The 22,743-nt window shown below is 50.6% G+C and overlaps 1 protein-coding gene across 1 annotated transcript in view; it reads left to right on the forward strand.

The window, feature by feature from the left end:
- PRKDC (protein kinase, DNA-activated, catalytic subunit) overlaps positions 1 to 22,743 on the forward strand; it is a 3,158,350-nt gene that overhangs the window by 336,792 nt on the left and 2,798,815 nt on the right. Inside the window, exon 22 of the mRNA XM_078687323.1 lies at positions 20,860 to 20,966. Within this exon, the coding sequence (XP_078543449.1) occupies positions 20,860 to 20,966 (107 nt within the window). The remainder of the gene's footprint in view (positions 1 to 20,859; positions 20,967 to 22,743) is intronic.

A 22,743-nucleotide genomic window follows, 5' to 3' on the forward strand; every position in this document is an offset into this window, starting at 1 on the left:
ATATTCTATTAACGTTCCCACCCATCAAATTTTATTTTCCCATTCATCTTTATTCCACCCAACAATGAATGTTCTTATAGAAATACATTGTTAACAATTTTTCTTCCGCTTGTGGTCAGTAGGTCGGGTTTCCAGGCGCATCTTCTAGTGTACTGTAAGCTTGGCTGTGATTCAGTGACGAATGACCTAATCTCCTTCTGGAGTTTGACATGCGCAGTGTGGGTTTCCAAGATGGAGTAATAGCACCTCCCAGGCCCAAGATTATCGTTACATGAAAAAATAGAGAGAAACAGTTTTAGAACACAGAATAAATGAATGCACTGTATACCACTAGCTTAGCAAAAGCAGCAGTGCAAGCGTCATGCATGCTGTAACACAGAGCAGCCATCTTAGTTCTAGTGCGCATAAGCAAAAGATTACCTCCAAAAGCAGAACGTACGTCATGTCACGCGAGTGTGACAGACGCATGCGCAATAGAACATCCAGCGTAGCAGCTGCCATAATAATGCACGCGGATTCTCGTTAGTAAAAGCACATATGCAAGCTTCACTTAGATGTCATGTAATGCAATATTAATGGGACAAACATGTTGATTAGTATATTAACGTTATGTCGAGAGGACTAAATACAAGCAAGTCGCATTACGTGCGAATCCTTGCTCCATCACCGGCGTAATACCCCATCTGAACCTTGGTTCTCAAAAACATTAAGGTCTCAGAAACAAACCTGTGGGAGACTAGAGCGTAAGTAGAGAGATAATTATGACCCGAGTGACAAAGAGACCTACAAAAAAGCCATTACGGAATACAAATCACTGATACACAGAGAGAAAACTAAATACTTTACTGAACAGATCATGCTGGCCAAAAATTGGACCAAGGAACTGTTTAAAACAATAACTACATTATCTAAAATAGTAACTAGGGAAGTCAGTGCGTCGAATCAAACTCTCTGCGACACCCTAGCTAGTTTTTTCCAAGATAAAGTCACATAGGTTTTTGAATCGATCAATCAAAACCATAAGGAAGTATCCACTGTCGTAGTGAACAGCTCTCCCATTATCCTGGATAGGTGTTCCCCTTGACAGAGAACAAGTTATGAAACTCATCAGGGGTTGCAAATCAGGGTACCCATTAGACCTCCGTCTCCCTAAAATTATTCCTCTAGCCCCCAAGGTGTTCGAGGAACAACTCACACTAATTTTACATAAAGTGCTCCACAGAGGATACATTCCCACTGTTTGGAAGATGGTGTCTATCCTCCCCATATTGAAAAAAAGTAACTTGGATCCCCTGGAACCCAGTAGCCACAGACCCATCTCTAGGCTTCCATTACCCGTTAACATACTTGAAACAGCACTAAATGCAGAATTAATTACATGTATTGATCATAATATTCTCCTGGATTCCTCACAGGTGCAGGCATGAGGACCGCATTACGTTGTATGTGGATGATGTTCTGCTTTATCTTGCCCAGCTGGCGGTGAGTGGAACCAGATGTCTCCTATTGCTTGAGCAGTTTGAGCGGGCCCCTGGTCTTTGGATAAGTCCTCTAAGTTGGTAATGGTTCCTCTGACGCCATCTAGGGACTGTTTTGACTTACAAACGACAATCCCTCTTTGTTGGCTTAGCTCTAAATACCTGGGTCTTTGGATTGCCTTTGCACCCCGAGCTTACCTGGGCCCTTAATCTTCAGCCTCTGGTTTGGAAAGCCAAGGCAGATCTTACTAGGTGGCGTATCCTCCCCCTTAACATCCTCGGATGTATTTCCCTCTATAAAATGACGATTCTCCTGTGCTTCCTTTGTTTTCCAAAACTTAAAGCATCAATTGCCCCGAACTTGGTTCTCTGCTCATGACAGTGCAGCTAAATTATTTTTGTGGCAGGGCTCACGACGTGCATTGCCTTCAACGTCAACGGGGGCCCTACGAAGTAGGCCTGGGCATGTCCAATCTTTATCTCTACTATTTGTCCTCTCATCTCCTTGTCCTCGGTGATTGGTTTAATGGGGGTGGTCAGACCCAGCCTACCGGTTAGAACTCTCCTTTCTGGATTTTTCCCTTCTTCAAGCCATGCTCTATGGGGCTCCAATCTCTCATTCTCGCTGCACCTGGTGACCCGGGTGGTGTTCCTTGCCTGGAAGGCGGCCGTGCAGTATATACAATGCTCTTAGCTACTTCCGTTCTTGGAACCTCATTGGCATTACAAGACTGGGGGATGTATGGTCAGGGACACATATGTGTTAATTTTAAGATCTCTGGCAGGCATACAGCCTTATAGATGCCCAGTGCTTTAAATATCTTCAACTCAGACAGGGCCCTTCATGCCCATTCCCTCCCAATAGATTCTCTCCCTGGGTTTAACCCCTTGGAAGCTGAGCTATTAATGGTCCCCGGAAGCTTGTTTCCTTTCCAGTAAGGAATTGGCTTGGTAGTTTGGTCTGCCCTGTTCCCAGGATGCACTGGGCCAGGGTCAGATTAATTTGCATGTAGCCAGGTTCTGAGCTGGGATGGTGCAGTGAGCTAAAAAACGGTGATGGATCAAGCCCTGATCTTTTGACTGGGTAGGAGTGTTCTGCTTAATTCAGATACTCTGTCCATCACCACCCCCTTTATGAATCGTTTTGGCCACCACAAGTGTGGAAGGGTATGCTCAGATGTGAGTCCCTTGCTCACTGCACCATCAGGATTCAAGCAAGCCGGGCCGAAGACGGCTGTAATGCCAGAAACCGGTCCCCGGAAGCTTGTTTCCTTTCCAGTAAGGAATTGGCTTGGTAGTTTGGTCTGCCCTGTTCCCATGATGCACTGGGCCAGGGTCAGACTAATTTGCATGTAGCCAGGTTCTGAGCGGGGATGGTGCAGTGAGCTAAACAACGGTGATGGATCAAGCCCTGATCTTTTGACTGGGTAGGAGTGTTCTGCTTAATTCAGATACTCTGTCCATCACCACCCCCTTTATGAATCGTTTTGGCCACCACAAGTGTGGAAGGGTATGCTCAGATGTGAGTCCCTTGCTCACTGCACCATCAGGATTCAAGCAAGCCGGGCCGAAGACGGCTGTAATGCCAGAAACCGGTCCCCGGAAGCTTGTTTCCTTTCCAGTAAGGAATTGGCTTGGTAGTTTGGTCTGCCCTGTTCCCATGATGCACTGGGCCAGGGTCAGACTAATTTGCATGTAGCCAGGTTCTGAGCGGGGATGGTGCAGTGAGCTAAACAACGGTGATGGATCAAGCCCTGATCTTTTGACTGGGTAGGAGTGTTCTGCTTAATTCAGATACTCTGTCCATCACCACCCCCTTTATGAATCGTTTTGGCCACCACAAGTGTGGAAGGGTATGCTCAGATGTGAGTCCCTTGCTCACTGCACCATCAGGATTCAAGCAAGCCGGGCCGAAGACGGCTGTAATGCCAGAAACCGGTCCCCGGAAGCTTGTTTCCTTTCCAGTAAGGAATTGGCTTGGTAGTTTGGTCTGCCCTGTTCCCATGATGCACTGGGCCAGGGTCAGACTAATTTGCATGTAGCCAGGTTCTGAGCTGGGATGGTGCAGTGAGCTAAAAAACGGTGATGGATCAAGCCCTGATCTTTTGACTGGGTAGGAGTGTTCTGCTTAATTCAGATACTCTGTCCATCACCACCCCCTTTATGAATCGTTTTGGCCACCACAAGTGTGGAAGGGTATGCTCAGATGTGAGTCCCTTGCTCACTGCACCATCAGGATTCAAGCAAGCCGGGCCGAAGACGGCTGTAATGCCAGAAACCGGTCCCCGGAAGCTTGTTTCCTTTCCAGTAAGGAATTGGCTTGGTAGTTTGGTCTGTCCTGTTCCCATGATGCACTGGGCCAGGGTCAGACTAATTTGCATGTAGCCAGGTTCTGAGCTGGGATGGTGCAGTGAGCTAAAAAACGGTGATGGATCAAGCCCTGATCTTTTGACTGGGTAGGAGTGTTCTGCTTAATTCAGATACTCTGTCCATCACCACCCCCTTTATGAATCGTTTTGGCCACCACAAGTGTGGAAGGGTATGCTCAGATGTGAGTCCCTTGCTCACTGCACCATCAGGATTCAAGCAAGCCGGGCTGAAGACGGCTATAATGCCAGAAACCGGTCCCCGGAAGCTTGTTTCCTTTCCAGTAAGGAATTGGCTTGGTAGTTTGGTCTGCCCTGTTCCCATAATGCCCTGGGCCAGGGTCAGACTAATTTGCATGTAGCCAGGTTCTGAGCTGGGATGGTGCCGTGAGCTAAAAAACGGTGATGGATCAAGCCCTGATCTTTTGACTGGGTAGGAGTGTTCTGCTTAATTCAGATACTCTGTCCATCACCACCCCCTTTATGAATCGTTTTGGCCACCACAAGTGTGGAAGGGTATGCTCAGATGTGAGTCCCTTGCTCACTGCACCATCAGGATTCAAGCAAGCCGGGCCGAAGACGGCTGTAATGCCAGAAACCGATCCCCGGAAGCTTGTTTCCTTTCCAGTAAGGAATTGGCTTGGTAGTTTGGTCTGCCCTGTTCCCATGATGCACTGGGCCAGGGTCAGACTAATTTGCATGTAGCCAGGTTCTGAGCTGGGATGGTGCAGTGAGCTAAAAAACGGTGATGGATGAAGCCCTGATCTTTTGACTGGGTAGGAGTGTTCTGCTTAATTCAGATACTCTGTCCATCACCACCCCCTTTATGAATCGTTTTGGCCACCACAAGTGTGGAAGGGTATGCTCAGATGTGAGTCCCTTGCTCACTGCACCATCAGGATTCAAGCAAGCCGGGCCGAAGACGGCTGTAATGCCAGAAACCGGTCCCCGGAAGCTTGTTTCCTTTCCAGTAAGGAATTGGCTTGGTAGTTTGGTCTGCCCTGTTCCCATGATGCACTGGGCCAGGGTCAGACTAATTTGCATGTAGCCAGGTTCTGAACTGGGATGGTGCAGTGAGCTAAAAAACGGTGATGGATCAAGCCCTGATCTTTTGACTGGGTAGGAGTGTTCTGCTTAATTCAGATACTCTATCCATCACCACCCCCTTTATGAATCGTTTTGGCCACCACTAGTGTGGAAGGGTATGCTCAGATGTGAGTCCCTTGCTCACTGCACCATCAGGATTCAAGCAAGCCGGGCCGAAGACGGCTGTAATGCCAGAAACCGGTCCCCGGAAGCTTGTTTCCTTTCCAGTAAGGAATTGGCTTGGTAGTTTGGTCTGCCCTGTTCCCATGATGCACTGGGCCAGGGTCAGACTAATTTGCATGTAGCCAGGTTCTGAGCTGGGATGGTGCAGTGAGCTAAAAAACGGTGATGGATCAAGCCCTGATCTTTTGACTGGGTAGGAGTGTTCTGCTTAATTCAGATACTCTGTCCATCACCACCCCCTTTATGAATCGAGCTATTAATGGGGCCTTTGGGCCGGGGTGGGATTTTGAAGATTTACCGCACACTTGTTATCAATTCTCCCGGTTGCTACACCACCTTAGGACCCGATGGGAGGGTTGGATTGGCTCTGTGGAGGATGAGTACTGGTGAGACGCACTGATGGCTCCTCAGGAACTCGCCACCTCCTCTAAACTGCTTCTTATTCAGACCAACTAACTTTATTCTGCTGCATCGGGCAGGCTTGCGACACGCTTCCACATGTCCTCGGTGCGGAGCCGATCAAGCAGATTTCTATCACATGGTGTGGGCCTGTGATGTGGTGCTCCAGTACTGGACAAGGGTGACCCGGGACTTGTCAGAGGTGTTGGGGTGTGAGGTTCCTCTTTCTCCCTTATTGGTTCTTCTCGGGGTGTTTGAGGCCTCTGGGCGCATGATGGCTGAGAGGTCTTTCCTAGGTATGGCCTTGCTGGTAGCGAAGCACGATATTGCCTCGAAGGGGATGGCCCCTGAATCCACTGACAAGGATGTGAGAACACGACCCTCTGACCCAATTTAATTTTTTTTTTTTTTTTTTTTTTTTTATTGCAAGTCATCGATTTGAAACAAATGCAAATGAAGATTCACACTGCGTCACGCCAACAACCCGGAGGCAGGCCGCTATAAATTAGGGCATACAATAAATCACAAAGAAAACAACCAGAGGCCGATATCCGACCGGGTGAATCATGCAGAAATAAACAGGAGATACAATAAAATCTGTTGCGTGTGCAGTTCGACTTCAGCGAGGAAACGGACTTGCTTTTCTCACAGTGTCGCAGACAATTGAACGATATAGAAGAGCAGTGAAGCCGCCCCTAAAGAAGCAACGGCCAACCAACCGCTGCAGCGGCCAATGTAAAGGATATGCCTAACAGCACTGTTTTTACCTCCCAACAGGACCCCCCAACAAGCTAACCCAAAAAGAAACATCAAAACATAGGTGCAAGTACATATAAACAGCAGTCATACAGCACGTCAGTCCAGAAAAGAGTTGCGCGGTCTCGCCATGGAGCACTCAGACAGAAGGCAAGCCACGGTCCGGGCAGGCGTGCAATGGCATCCCATCTGTGCCCGTATAGGCTGAGGGGCGTGCAGGGGAGGGGGGGGGCAAGCAATATGTCACCTGAGGGCCAGCGGGAGGAAGAGGTCAGGGACAAGAACAGGGTTAGTGGGGACAGCAACCGCAGAGCGCATTTCAGGGCAAGGCTTGTATTCGACAGCGCCACCACTCAGGACTGCAATCATTAACCTACGTAGCACGCAACCTCAGCCCATATCATCTGATACACTCGTAGCGCGTGATGTACCTGGGGTGTCTGAACTCGCGCGCGCAGCAGTCCACTGTACAAACGGACCCCAGATGTCAGTGGGTCTGGAAGCGGAGGGCATGGTCTCCCAATAGTGTGCCAGTTGTGTGTGGCCATACGTCACATCCCTAATCCAGCCCTCGAACGAGGGGAGAGCCGATCTGCCCCAGTGCAGTGCGACCTGACGTTTAGCGTACAGTAGGAGCATCGCATGTAATTTCCTGTCGCAGGGTGTAGTGTCTTTAACATACCCCAGCAGACCCAGCAGTGGTGACGGTGAGTCAGTTCTGTGTATGATGTGATTGACGGCAGTGAAGACCTCCGACCAGAATGTGCTCAATCGAGGGCAGCTCCAAGCCATATGAATAAAGGTCGCATCCACGCTCCCACATCTCCAGCAAGAGGCGTCCTCACGGAGACCCATACGGTGTAGTAGTGTCGGAGTGCGGTAATACCGATGTAGGAATTTGAAGTGGATAAGCCTCAACCGATAATTAGGGGATAGGGCTGTCAGTTGAGCACAGCAATATTCCCACATGTCGTCCGGCAGCTGATTCTCAAGGTCAGCAGCCCAAGCGTGTTTGGCCACGGCCTCCGTCACCGGAGCCTGTTCCTGCATGCAGTTATACAGTCTGGACACCAGCTTTTTGGAAGAAAGTCGTGACAGCAAGTTTTGGAGAGCAGCCAGTGTGCAGGGTTCTTCCGGGAAGCCCGGTCCCATCTTCTTGCAAGATTCCCTAAGGGAATGATACAGTAACGTGTCAGCAAACGAGCTGGGCAGGCTGTCCTCGTCAGCGGGCATCTCAAGAAAAGTGCCTTCCGGATATAAGTCAGCGAATGTGAAAAGGCGATTGCCACGGATGGTGAGGACGCCACCCCTTGCTGTCAAACAAGGCAGCATCGGGTTACCTCTCAGTGGGACGGCTGGCGCATAGAGTAGGGAGAGACCGGCTCTCTTCTGGAGTTCTCGCCAGGACCAGCGGACCATTTCCACCGTGTCCACCTCACGCGACGGGCATGTGACCTTGCCATATAGTGCCACTCGTAAAGGCAAGGGGGCGACCACGGCTAGTTCTACCGCAGCGTGTGGCTGGTATGGGGTGGGGTAGGCCCAGAAATGCAGGAACTGAGCTTGCGCACAGAGTGAATAGAGCTTCAAGTCCGGGGCACCCAGACCCCCCTGACGGAGTGGAAGCGTGAGTAAGTCCCAGGAGACTCTGGCCTGACCGCCGGCCCACACCAATTTCAGCAGCAGGGAGCGTACACGAGCATGGAAGGGCGCTGTCATAGGCAGTGGCACGTTGACAAACAAATACAAGAATTTGGGGAGAACCACCATTTTAGCCAGTGCAATTCTCGCGACCAGAGACAGCGGCAGTTTGTTCCAGACCTCGACCTTCCCTTCCAACCAGTCGACCGCCCTTCCGAAATTCAGCGACCACAACTCCTGCACATCTCGGCTGATCCAGATACCCAAATATTTGACAGCTCCCGTCTCCCATCTGAGGGGGTAATCAGGAGCAGGGCGAACAGTGCTCTCCGTCAGTGGGAACGCCACCGACTTCGCCCAGTTAATGGAAATCCCCGCCAGGCCCTCAAAGCGTACAAATTCACGGAGTATCGGACTTAGGTTATCTTTAGGATTAAGGACGTATAGGGTGACATCATCCGCGTATAACGAAATCAGTAAGCTTCTAGCACTAAACCCAATGCCCCTGGCTGTGTGATGTTGCCGTATTCGAGCCGCAAGCGGCTCCATCGCTATCGCGAAGAGTAGCGGGGATAGAGGACATCCCTGCCTAGTTCCTCTCGATACACGAAACGGTGGGGAGATGAGGCCATTAACGCTCACCCGGGCTCTGGGTGCTGTGTAAAGGAGCTTGATCAGGGTCATGAAGTTCTGACTGAATCCCATCCGCCCTAGGACACTGAAGAGGTAGGGCCATTCCAAGGAGTCGAAGGCCTTGGTGGCGTCAAGGAACACCACCGCCGCCTGTACAGATGGGTGTAAATAGTGAAGGACAGAGAAGATAGTCCTGAGATTATGCGATGTCGCGCGACCAGGGATGAATCCCGATTGATCCGGAAGCGCAATCATAGGCAACATCGGTTGCAACCGATCCGCAATAACTTTCGCGTATATTTTAGCATCCACGTTGATAAGAGACAGGGGTCTGTAGGAGTCTAACTGTTGTTCATCTTTATCCGGTTTTAGTAGTGTGATAATTAGAGCCTCACGCATGGAATCTGGAAGTGTATTCGACTCGAGAGCCTCGACAAATACAGAGTGTAGTCTCGGCGCCAGTTCAGTTACATAGGTTTTATAAAAAGAGGTTGTCAGACCATCTGGGCCAGGGGCTTTATTAGCTGGCATGCTCTTGATCACCTGGGCAATGTCTTGTATCGTGACCGAGAGGTCCATGTACTGTCTGTGGTTATCGTTGAACCATACTAGTGCTATGGAATCAAGAAAGTCGCGCAGGGAAGGCGGTGCTGTGGGTTGCCTTGAGGTGTACAGGGTAGCATAGAAGTCTGCGAAGGCGCCTAGCACTGCTTCTTGGCCCATCACTAAGTGTCCAGATGTATCATAGATAGTGTGTATGTAGTTCGAATGTGTACGAGGAGTAGTCAGTCTGGCAAGGGTCCTACTTGGTCTATCCCCTTCTCCATATCTGCGCGCCTCAGCCTGCTTCCCTAGAAATTTCACCTCCCGCTCCGCTTCCTCATTAAAGGCCAGCAATTTGGTTTTGAGAGCGCCAGCAATCTCCAACGACGGATCAGAGCTAAAAGCAGCATCAAGACCCCTCAGTTCCCCCTCAAGTGTAGCTAGCGTGTCCCTGATGGAGCGTAGGACCCCGGCTTTTCGCGCTATACACTGACCTCTGATTACAGCTTTAAAGGCGTCCCAAACAATAGCCTCGGATGTGGCAGAACCAGCATTCTCTTCAAAGTATGTAATGATGTCCCCTCTAATCTCTTCCACGAATACTGGGTCCGTGAGCACGTGAGGAGGAAGGCGCCATTGGAACGCCCTGTGTATGGTGTCTGGGGGGCTCAATTCTAACATACACGGAGCATGGTCCGACAGCGATCTAGCCATAATATCAACATTCGATACCCATGTCGCAACTTCAGGAGACACCAACCAGAAGTCTAGCCGTGACCAGGCAGCTTTATGACAGGTGTAGCAGGTCCCCACCTTGACTCCCGGGTGCCTAGCTCTCCACACATCTGAAAGCAGACCCTCATTCATGACATCAAAGACTGCCTGACGCGCTCTAGCATGCTGCGGTCTGCTCACACCCCTGCGATCCATGTCATCATTCAATGCAATGTTGAAATCACCCCCCAGCACAATCGACCTGCAGTTCAGTAACTCAATCTTCGCCCAAACACTTCAAAAAAAATCAGGATCGTCCACGTTTGGGCCATAGATTGCAGCCAGGACAATGGGTCGCCCCTGTAAAGACCCATGAAGTAAGACATACCTTCCCTCAACATCGCGTACCTGAGAAAACTCCCTCCAATCCAACCCTCTACGGATGAGTATGGCAACGCCCCTCGCATAACTGGAGTAAATGGAGGAATAGATGTGAGCCCATCGGGAATTTTTCAATCGGGCCGAGGGGATCACATTTAAATGAGTTTCTTGTAGGAAGCAAATATCAACATTGTGTCTGGACAGCATGCCATGCAGTAATCGGGCTTTCTTGTAGTCCCCAAGGCCTCTAATGTTCCAAGTCCAGAGTTTGATACCCCCCATCAGAGTGCAGTCCAGCACAGCAATATCCCCACACATCCCCGCCCCCGGAGGCCAGACAAGTGCTCAGGCACAACATCAGCAGACCTAGCGCGCAAAAAGAGAGGCATTCGTAGTAGTACAGTGCACCAGATACGGACGAAAACTCGCAACTTATGAAATCCCCCCCTCCGCCCCCCTCCCTCAGCAACCCCCCAATCAGGTCGTGACATACCCCAGAAACACACACGCATAGCGTGGAAACACCCCAACATCAACAACAAAGGGAGGCACCCCATGGGGCGTGGTGCGCTCGGCAAACACCCCCGTGTACTCGGGGTGGCTACAGTCAAACTTTAGCGTTCCTGAGCTCTAGCAGTTCCCCCAGCTCCCGGTCCACAAAGTCCGCAAGCAAACAATGTCACATTGGAGGCATGGTTACTGCAGCAAAAGTCTGTGTATAAAAGTGACTCCAAGACTTACCCGCAATGAGACAATGCGAGTGTAACAGACCTGTGTGCTGGGCGCCAACAGGCCCCCATCCTCGAGGCAAAGATGAAAGTCGCATCCAGTCAGGGTGGGCATTGTAGAGACCTCAGTCATTGTCACTTAGGGGATCCGAAGCTTCCTCAAGTCTCGGCGATTTCCTCCTGGCTCCAGCACAGATGTGTTTGGCGAACTTGAGGGCTGATTTGGCGTCAGTGAAGAAGTGGGGCGCGTTGTCGTGCTGAACCTTCAATTTTGCCGGGTATAGTAAAGAGTAGGGCACACCAGCTTGCAGTAGAATCTTCTTGGCTGGTATGAATTCCTTGCGGGCCGCCTGCACCAGGGGGGTGAAATCTGGGTAAAATGAGATTTGATTGCCCTGGTGCGTGATCTTACCCTTCTCTCTCGCCAAGCGCAGAACGGCGTCCCTATCTTGGTAGTTTAGCAGTTTAGCCAGTATTGGACGCGGAGGGGCGCCCACCGGGGGTTTTTTCCCAAGGGATCTATGCGCTCTCTCCACCGCGAAGACCGGGGACAGATCTGGGTCGAACAGGTCATGCAGGAGGCACGATACAAACGATTCCATCTTCCCCGTGTTTGTCGTCTCCGGAACGCCTGTAATGCGTATGTTGGACCTTCTGGAGCGCGCCTCCAAATCGTCCGACTTTGTGCGCAAATTTTCAATTTCCCGCTCCAGTGTAGTTATGTGCTTCTTGGCCTGCTGCTGAAATTCACAGCATTCAGTCTGCCTATTTTCGAGACAGTCCAGCCTCGTCTCGTGAGCGTCCACCTTAGTTTTCACTGATTCAAGTTGCGCAGCCATGGTGTCAAGCTTGGCATCTATGCTCTTCAAGCTGGATCTCACCTCCATGATGAGGGCCCCAAAGTCAATGTCTGGGGTAGTACCGTGCGATGACGATGCGCCATTATCCAATTCCATCGTTTTGTTTTTCGGCGTTTTCCTATTGTCAAAGCTTAGTTTCGCTTGCCTTGCGTCGTTTTTTCCCATCACCACAGTCCGAAGAGGTCCTCCTGCCACGCAGTTAGGTAGCACCTACTCTGCGCCCCAGCCAGCAAGCGCCCAGCCCGCTCGTGATTATCCAGGTGATGCTAGGGCGCGCCAGGTGCGAAGGAGCGATCGCGGTATTGTGGGCCAGCCGCGTTACATATAGTAGCAGGCGATCAGCGATGTCCCCCAAACTGCCACGTGACTAGCAAGGCTCCTCAGGGTCCAAAATGGCGGGCTCTCAGAATGTAGTGGGGAGGCCACTCACCAGGCAGAATAAAACCCAGCGCAGGGGCTGTAAGGGGATTGGGGCCACAAGGCGGCCTACCATGCACACGGCAGCCCACTCCGTCGAGTTCAGGAGCCGCAGGGGGGCCCGGGCGCAGTCGTGGAGCGGGAACACTGCCAGGGGAAACCCGTCCCTCCGCAGCACCTCCTCACCTTCTCTCCAGCTCCCGCCGCAGTGCAGATGATGCAGACGCGTCTTCTTGTCCCTGCACCGGGCCCCTCTCGTGCAAGCTCCGACGCAGCTGGCCTAAGAATCCCTCTTCCGTAGCGCGACCGCGCCCGCCCAGCCTCGGCGGTAGCAGCAGGTCTGTCAGCGGTGATCGCCGTTAGGTGCAGCGGGGGCACGATAGTGAAGTTCCCTCGGCGTGAACACGGCAAGCGCCAGACCTCCGCCGAGTTCAACCAGTCCGCAGGGGCCTACGAAGCCGCGGCCCACAGTTAACCCCGGCTCCCAGCTAGAGTCACTTCCGGCGGGGCGCAATGCCCGCACACCAGCCGCTGGTACTGCCGTCTTCTGTCGCTTCCAGGATAAACCACCTCCGCGCACCAAACTCGGGTCAGAGGATCACCCGGGCTTGCGGAGCGGGACCCGGGAGGAATGGGGGTCCGCAGGCGCCAGGAACAGGATGGCGTAGAGGATTAATTAAAGTAGCCGGCGGAGCTCACTCAGAGAGCGGCCATCTCGCTGCTCTGCTAGCCACGCCCCCCACCCAATTTAATTTTAACTGGTGCTAGTAAGTCACCAATAAGAAAAACATGTTCCTACAAACTCAGAGTTTTCCCAAATGGAATACATACACATGAATTAGAAAAATACATACATTTGTATTAATATTATTTAGTGCGTAGAATACAAGACATGAAAGTCAATATCAAAAGGTCACATGAGTCACACACCTACCCACTCATTCTATCTATCACGCAACCACATACTTGCACATTCTCAAACACCCCAACATAAAACAGTGCATGGTCCATAAGGTCACAACAATGCTTTTCGCATGATATCAAAAGTCTTCCCCAGAGAGTGTACACAAAATTACAATATCATAAAGACCGCACACATGTACAGAAGGAATATACAATTTTTCACTTATCATGCAAGTCAGTTTAATCCTTCTGTGTGGATGGCCCCTGAATCGCCTGCTCTGTTGAAGTGGAGAAGAGTTGTCGGTTGGTGTCCGCAACAAGAGTGGTTGGTCTTTGAAGCACATGGCTGCCCTCGGAAACATGGATGGGTGTGGAGGAACTGGCTGGGGCAGCTCGCTTACTTGGTTGCAACCTTGTGCTGCTGGGTCTAATGGGCATGCTTTATCTTACTATTGCTGGATATCTTGCCTTGTATGGACTGTTTGCTACTTGCAATGCTGTACCGTGTATACCATGTTCCATTTATTTCACCGGCGTTGCTGGTCTAAAACTCTATGAAAATGTGTTTATTAAAAAAAAACATAGTTTCCATTCTGGAAATGCAGGCACATTTACTCCAGTCAGTGGCAGAGAATTGATTTTTCTTGGGGAAGCAAAAATAAAAGTAAAATGTACTAATGTATTTACATAAAAAAATTGTTGTATGTGGAAATTTCTACCTGGTGAAATCTTGGCTGTATACATTTTAAGCTTGTGACTACTCCTAGAAAATGACCGTTGCAGTTTTTCTGAGTACCATAAGACCGGAATTAGATCAAAATCTAGAAATACGGGGGCGTGGCTAGCAGCCGAGCATGGCGGCCGCTTGAGAAGGGAGCTCCCTGAGGCAAATCGGCCTTTCATGTAATCCGGCACATTTATCCGACGCACCGCCCGCCTGAAGCGGCGGAACCAGCACCGGGACCCGAGCGGTAGCGCTAGGTCCGGCTCCGGAAGGCATCGGAGGCCGGAAACCGCAGTGTCAGATACCGGCGTCCCTGGGCCTATATCGGCGTGAGAGCACCGGCCTGGCGTGCTTGCTGCCCCCGACGGAGGTGCGCTTTGGCCGGCCTGACCTCGGACCCAACAGCCGCTCCCCTGGAGGTCAGCCTAAACAAGTAAGGAATGCCTTCCCGGGGCACCTGATGTGACGAGACTCACCAGGAGCAACCACCGGGGGCTACGTGACGGAGCTGCGACTTCTTGGGTGACCGGCGCTGGTGCGACTAACTGAAAACAAACTGCGCCAGAGTGAGACGCCATATTGACTGCGAGCGCCCGGAGAAAGACCCCGAGATCCTGGGAGGCCTAGAAACCCCCCCCCCCCCTTGCTGAGGCGGCGCACACTGAGGGCAGTAAATGAACCTGTCACTGGCGAGCTGACTGCGAGCATTATCAGCGACGCAAGCGGTACCATCAGAGGCACATGCCGGGAGCGGTATAACGACTAACGCTCTGATCGGGCCCCAGACTGCCTCCCATCACCCTCCCGGGACACAGTAGTGGCGCATTGCTGACACGGGGTACATACTCCGGTGCAAAGGGTTTGCTGCGGAGCCTGTCAACGCGGGACCCACCGTCTTATTAACTGCGCACCGATCCGACGGCATCCACCCCCCGCATTTGACCGGCCAGTGGACCCAGCCGGCGCCATACCTTTCACTAGCACTGAGAACTGATACAAGACTACTGCTGCAAAATAACAGCCTCATACACGTGTCCCCACTCACAGACAGGGCATCGTCGTCCACTTGACGGAATTGGACATAACCCCTAGACCCAGGCGTCGGGTACCCAGCGGTGCGCCCTGAGGTGGGCTACGCCTCCACTCATGGCGGGAAAAGGAAACAGGAGTACTTCGACGCAAGCCAAGCTGGATAAGTTTGCCTATAGCCAACAGGGAAACTCCCACAATACTGGAAGGAGCTCCGCAGGCTCTCCTCCTGACTCGGACGGAACCAAGAGGGTGACACTGGAGGACATTATGAAGACGCTCTCCGAGGTAAAGATGACAGTGGGCTCCATCTCGTCCGAGGTTACGCTACTACGTGCAGACTTCCAAAAAATGACCGAAAGAGTCTCTCAAGTTGAAGTGGTGACGAAATCGTTGATGGAAGACACTTCGGAACTGCAGGTGGCAATGGAACGGATGGAAAAACTCACCAGGGTGCTGCAGGACAAGTTGGACGACCAAGAAGGGCGTTCCCGAAGGAACAACATACGCATTCTTGGCCTGCCGGAGACGGAGGGGAAGAGAGCGATGGACCTGTACGTCGAGGACCTCATCAAGAATAAACTAAAACCTAAGGGACTATCTCACTTCTTCTCGGTCGAGAGGGCTCACAGGGTTCCTGGGGGGACACCCAAACCTGGGGCTGCGCCGCGACCGGTGTTGGCAAGACTTTTTAATTTTAGAGACCGAGATGCGATCCTACAGGCTGCGAGGGTTTCGCCCCCTGTCAAGCTACAAAACGCAACGTTGGCCTTTTTTCCGGACTACACAGCAGAAGTGGCCAGGCGCCGGAAATCCTTTACTGACGTCAAAAAAGTACTCCGAGACAAGGGTCTACCATACTCAATGTTATTCCCCGCTAAACTGAGGATTGTGGCGGACGGGAAGACCTGGTTTTTTGACAAGCCAGAAGTGGCACAAGACTGGATTGATGGCTGGAGGCAGGTAGAGACACATCGACGCCCGCACAGGGAACGGACAGACCATCGTAACAACGGGCATGCAGACGTACCGACCTGCCCTCCTGCGACTCAAGATGGCACTGCGGAGTTAGACTCTGATTTGGAACGGGACCCGCTTGGCTCCGGACAGCCGGCCCAGTTGGAGAGGCGGATTGTCTAAGAGTCCAAGCGGGGCCATCATGTGGGTTCCTGGAGCTGGTGAAGCTGAGTAGGGTGGGCAATGGCCGATGCCTGTAGGGGACTCACCAACCCCACGAGCAAGTAAGGTGGTTAGGAATGGGGTAAAGCACTCTGCCAAGTTGGGGAAATGGGTAGGGATATGGACCATGGGGCAGGGGAGCAGGGAGGGGGGATGGAGAGGGAGTTCTAATGTTAATGTTACTGTTAATGGTCATCACTCATGTCCTGAGAAACGCACGCACACCGTCTGCCGACCACTTCAGATACTCACCCGCACAGCACCGTACCTGAGGGTGAGTAAGCAGCAGGTCACCTATGCACTGCTCATGCGAACCAATGTCACGTAGACTGAACACCTCACCAGACGAGGTCCCCCCTAGCACGACCATGATACCCCCCCTGCGCATGCTCACTTGGAACGTCAGAGGCCTAGGGGATAAAATTAAAAGGGGACTAGTACTACCGGCTATTAAACGACAGGGCCCGGACCTTGTGCTGCTCCAGGAGACACACCTGGCGGGGACAACCTGTAAAGCGCTAGATAGACGAGGATATGTGATGGCGGCGCATGCGGCGTTCACGACAGGCTCCAGGGGCACTGGCATCCTTATGAAAAAAACGTCGCCCTTTCTGTTGGGAGGCTGCAAGACGGATGATCAGGGTCGCTTTGCTGCGATACATGGCCAATGGGAGGGGAGGCCTCTTAATGTTGTCTCCGTGTACGTCCCCCCAGCACTCCACTCTACAGCATTGCCGGCACTTGGTAATTTCCTCCTGGACCTCCCGGAAGGTGACACATTCATAGGGGGGGACTTCAACGCGATAATCGATCCCGCGCTAGACACTTTTCCCGTAAGAGGGCACCCCAGGGGGCGTTCCACGCTTCCGGCCTTTCTGGAAGCAATGGGCATTCTAGACATATGGCGGCAACTACATCCGGGGGCGGCCCAGTACACATACTACTCCGCTACACATAATAGCCTTTCACGAATAGACTACTTCTTGTTTGTGGGGAGAGACATGGGCTCAATAGACAAGATGGAAATCCTGCCTAGAGGCATATCTGACCATTCGCCCGTCTCCCTATCACTAACCACCAGAGAGAAGAAGCGCGCTAGGATATATCCTGTCTACCCTAACTATTTGAAACTCCCCAAGATTAGGAAACAACTCAAATTAGTGACAACGCAATATTTTCAGGAAAACACTGGGTCGGTCGCTTCGCCCTCAGTCCTGTGGGAAGCGTACAAAACGGTCCTCCGGGGTGCCGCGATAGCAACTATATCGGGACACAAGAAGGAATCCCGACTGGTGCTTACTGACCTGGAATTGGCACTCCATACTGCTAATACTGGGCACATGTCTAACCCCACTCCAGGCACCTTACATTTGCTACAATTGCGACAGCAACAATACCAGGCACATCTTAAATCGACAGAACAAGGCTACATGGCGGGTACAGCACATAGGGTGTATGATGTGGGTGACAAGGCAGGGAAGATGCTAGCGTGGCTGGATAGAAGAGGAGGGAGCACCAGAGGCATACAGAGGCTATACACACAAGACGGGCAACTACAGACACACCCTGAGCACATTGTACGCACCCTGGCACACCACTTCCAAAAGATATACAACCCGGAGCGTGTCGTCACGGCGCAAGCAGCGGCGACCTCACTAGACAATATTATCATCATCCCCAGACTTCCGCACGAGGCGCAACTAGAGCTCGACCTTGACCTGTCAGAGGAAGAAATTCAATTGGCCATACAGGCATTGCAGTCCGGCAAGGCGCTAGGTCCCAACGGATTGCCTGTAGAATGGTACAAAACGATGGCCGCGGAACTAAGTAAACCGCTACTCCACATGTACACAGACAGTTTGCACAGGGGGGAACTGCCGCTCGACCAGCGCACGGCCACGATAGTGGCCATACCGAAACCAAACAAATCGCCTACCGACTGCACCTCATACCGCCCAATATCCTTGCTTAATGTGGAAGCCAAAATTCTGGCGAAACTACTGGCCAACCGTCTGACGCCACATCTGCATACACTAATACACCCGGACCAATCGGGCTTTATGCCCCATAGGAGCACGGCACTGAATCTCAGGAGGGTCCATGGAGTGTTGGCGCGTGCACACCTTCTCTCCGAACAGGCTGTGATCCTCTCCCTTGATGCCAGAATGGCGTTCGATTTAGTAGAATGGGAATATCTGTTTGCAGTGCTTACGCGTATGGGCTTCGGCCCGAAATTTACGGCATGGGTTCGGCTACTATACACGTCACCAGTGGCGCAAGTAGCAGCAAATGGCCACATTTCACCGACATTCCTGTTGGGACGTGGAACGAGACAGGGGTGTCCGTTATCGCCCCTGCTCTTTGCCCTGGTGCTGGAACCCTTGGCAATCCTGATTAGAACTACGCCGCTGATTCGTGGCATCACATGGGAGACTGGCTGGGAGGATAGAATCTCCCTGTATGCGGATGATATGCTCATATACATGATTGACCCGAGCAGTGGGATCCCTGCCCTGTTACATCTCTGCAATACACATGGGGAAATGTCAGGTTATACCATAAACTGGTCCAAATCGGTGGTATACTTCCTCAGGGGCCCGAGTCCGCAGTTACGTGAGGACTGCCCCCTGACATTGGCTACTACCTCCTTTAAGTACTTAGGTATTGTTATCACTAATAATGCCACTGACTTCTTTGACAAAAACTTACAGCCGCCAATGGATCGCCTGCGGGCAGATATCAGACACTGGGCAACCCTGCCATTGACCCTTCTTGGACGGGCTGCCTTATATAAGATGATGGCCCTCCCCAGATTCCTCTATGTGTTAGAAAATACCCCGTATGTAGTGACTCCGCGATACTTCCAGCGTATTGCAGCATTGGTTACCAGCCTACTATGGAACAACGGCCCGGCGCGAATAGCGCATGATAAATTGGTCAAAAGTTGGTACGAGGGTGGAATTGCTCTGCCGAACGTTCAGCTCTATTACTGGGCGGCCCAACTTAAAATTATCAATCAGTGGATCCACGCCCCGCGGGAGGAACCCAGCCTACAAGGCGAACTGGTCTCAGCTGGGTACGGACGGCATGCTTTCCGTCCTGTACAACACGTCACAGGTTAAGAACCTGGTAGGTCCAACGCAACATACGGCTACCCTGTGGCACATGGCACATACGAAACTGGGTTGGAAAGGGAAACTCACCAAAATGACACCGCTATGGGACACAAAATCATTAGGAAACCTCAGAACATGCAAGGGATTCACCCAATGGGACCACATAGGGATCTCCACGATAGGGGACTTGTGGGACAAGGGCACGGTGATTGCACTCTCACAACTTCGACAGCAATACAATCTCCACCCCAATGAGACATTCAGATACATGCAGATACGTCACGCCCTGCTGCGAGCAATACCGGCCGACACTGAAGTACCAGAGTCCTCGCCATTAGAGGATAGACTATTGACAGACTTCATGTCACAGAGTGCCACTTCTCTCACATACAAAAAGCTGGTTAACAATCTGGAAGACCCCACACTGAAACTTAAGGAAAAATGGGTAGAAGAGATAGGGCAGATTGATGAGTCAGAGTGGAATGAAGCGCTTGCGTCACCGAAAGAGGTAGGCATTTCGGCGAAATTTAGATTGGTACAACTCAAAATCCTGCACCGCATTTATTACACTAGAACGCTTCTCCACAAGATTCATAGAGCACCACACCCCTTCTGTCTTCGAGGCTGTGGGGAGGAGGGGACGTTGTTTCATACGCTGTGGGACTGCCCAAAGATACAGGAGTTCTGGCGGCAAATTATGCGCACTATCTCCCAGACCCTCAAGATCTCTCTTGTACCCGAACCCCGTAAATGCTTGCTGAACATCTGGGACCCCAATGACCTAGGCAGGTATGGCCTGCTCTGGGCTACACTGGCCATGACAGTGGCCAAACGGGACATTGCGCAGAAATGGGGTGCTATGGAACTGCCTACACTGACTAGATGGACCAAAAACATAGACATGCTTATGGTAACGGAGAGGGCGGTGTATGTACTCAGGGCCTGCCCCCGCAAATGGAACACGGTCTGGATGCCATGGAACATCTATAGAGGGGACATCTGTGACCCACTGCCGGAAGATGATGACATAGATTCAGAGGGGGAGGAAGACTGAAGCGATGATGGCTTAGTTGCGGGATTGCCTATACCAAAAACATGCTGTAGTCCTCTGGAACGGTTGCAAACAACGAAAAATACAAGCAATGTGACTGATGAATGGTTCTGGATGTGTGCACAATGATGGGAATGTGATGACTAGAGTTGAGTTTCTGTTTTCTTTTGTTTCAATAACTATTCAGCTGAGTACCGCTTGTGGATTGAGGGCTATATAGTTGAACCTTGTGGAGAGTGAGGCGCTAACACTGGCCTCAAGACGATGTACACAGGTCCATTGTGATCGATCATATATGTGTCTCTTGAGCCTGCGCTGAACATATTTCACTATGGAAACTAATACTGCTGCTCTACAAATATATGCCTGTACAACCTGCAAAATTACGACTTCTGCAAAATAATGTATGTATGACATATGCCTTCATGTTAATAAAGATTTTCAAAAAAAATAAATAAATAAATAAATCTAGAAATACTCCTACTGAAGTAAGTTTCTGACTTTAACTTACCTCTTATTTGAGTTATTACGTAAATCATTTACAAAAATTCGATACTTCTGTACTGCTTACTGTGCAAAATGATTGTGCAAAATGATTGTCCAAGTTGCTATTGCATTGTTTGTTTATTCTGTTTCAAAGGAAAACATTTAATTCTTGTTATTGCATCTTAGATGAACCTCACAATACCTGGGAAGCTATGTATCTCACAAAGGCATCACAGAAAGGATTTAGCAAAGATTTGATTAAAAAAATTAAAAAAACAAAGACCCTGTCAGTGGTAAGCCAACTACTTTATTTTGTTAAAAATGCTCATCAGATTTTATTTGGAGCCTACTTTGATGTCAAGTTTTTTAAAATACTTTCTTTTGATTTCTCAGGAATCTCGTTTTTTATTTCTCCAGACTGAGCAGTTGCAGCCACAAATAATGGATTTAATAGTCACTGTACACCTTCTTCAAAATCAATAGCTTGTTTATAACACAATAGTCCCTGGAATTGTAACCCTTCAACCCTTATCTTGATGGGCATCTCCTACTCTTGTATATCTCTCTCTCTCACTCTTGGCCTTAAACACCAGTCAATATTCTGTTAGTATACCCTGAAACTGTCTGCCTGCAGTCTCCCCCATCAACTAGCTATATCTCTTTTAGCTACCCTTAAGCCCATGTTACAGAGCATCTTTCTGCATTTTGGCGGTGAATGATCTCACACATACCGAGTAATAACTGTCTTTGCTTTTGGGTCTATTACCCTGGATAGATTGCATCCTTTGTCACACCATAACTCCCTAATTCTCGCACATTCCTACCACATGTTACTTTGACTTCATTTTTAATACTGTGTATGTGGACTGCATTATATGCTATTTCATTATGTTGGGTTCAACCAATCATGGAGTACTGATGTTTGATAAGAAACAAATATGCTTTTTTTGTTTTTTAATTGTTTTTTTATTTTATAACTACACAGCAATGAGGACAGATCTGCATAGGATTATTACACCAGATACATGAATACTATAGCGGGCCTTACGCAATTGCATTTAATTTGAAGTCACAAATATTGAACATGACATTGTGAACACATCACTACATCAACTGTACATCCGAGCAAGTACCACTAGTCTGGTTCCTCATCGTCCCCAGTGATGCTCGGCGGTTTGCAGATGTTACCCCTGAACGTGTTCCTCTCACCCCATATCTTACCCCATTTTCCTGGGCAGCCACGATGGATGTATACCGCCCTCTCCGCTACCATCGCCCCATCCATATCTTTACACCAATTATTCAGTGTCGGTGATACTGCAGAACCCCACAGCCTGGCGATGTTACGTTTTGCCATCAACATGCCCAACATCACCCAATCCCGCTGCCGGTGGTTTAGGTCATTAGGTTCCCACAAGTTTAGCAAGCAGCGCCGAGGCTCCGGCAGCAGGGAGATGTTTGTTTGAGAAATCGTGCGCATCACTGCTGTCCAGTATGTCGATATGGACCTACATTCCCAGATGGTGTGGAAAAATGTCCCCTCTTCCCCGCAGCCACGCAGGCAGAATTTATGCGTGGCTCTTCCTATCTTGTGTAGGAGTGGTCTGGTGTAGTATGTACGGTGCAATATTTTGAGTTGGACCAGTTTTAATCTAGAGGGGATCGCCGCTTCACGGGGCGAGGCGGAGGCCTCCTGCCATTCAGAGTCGTCAAAGGGGCCCACCTCCTCAGACCATTTTTGTTTCAGTGTGGCTGTTACGTCCGGGAGGTTATTAACGAGCTTCCTGTATGTGTGGGAAGTGGCCCTATCCTGCATGTGTTCGGTCAAAAGCCTATCTTTGAGAGGAGTTGACTCCTTAAGGATGGTGCCCGTCGGTATAGCCGATTGCAACGCATGCTTAACTTGCAGGTATCTAAACATCTCCGTCTGTGACATCTCATATTGTGTTTGTGGATGGGCAAAGTCTACCACCCTATCCTTCTTCCATAAATCCCCTACCACTGAAATACCAATGTTGTCCCAGGCCTGGAATCTCTTACTATTTTGGAGGAGGCCCAGCTTGTTTGAGT

Source organism: Lissotriton helveticus, chromosome 4_1 (genome assembly GCF_964261635.1).
Source record: "Lissotriton helveticus chromosome 4_1, aLisHel1.1, whole genome shotgun sequence".
NCBI lineage: Eukaryota > Metazoa > Chordata > Amphibia > Caudata > Salamandridae > Lissotriton > Lissotriton helveticus.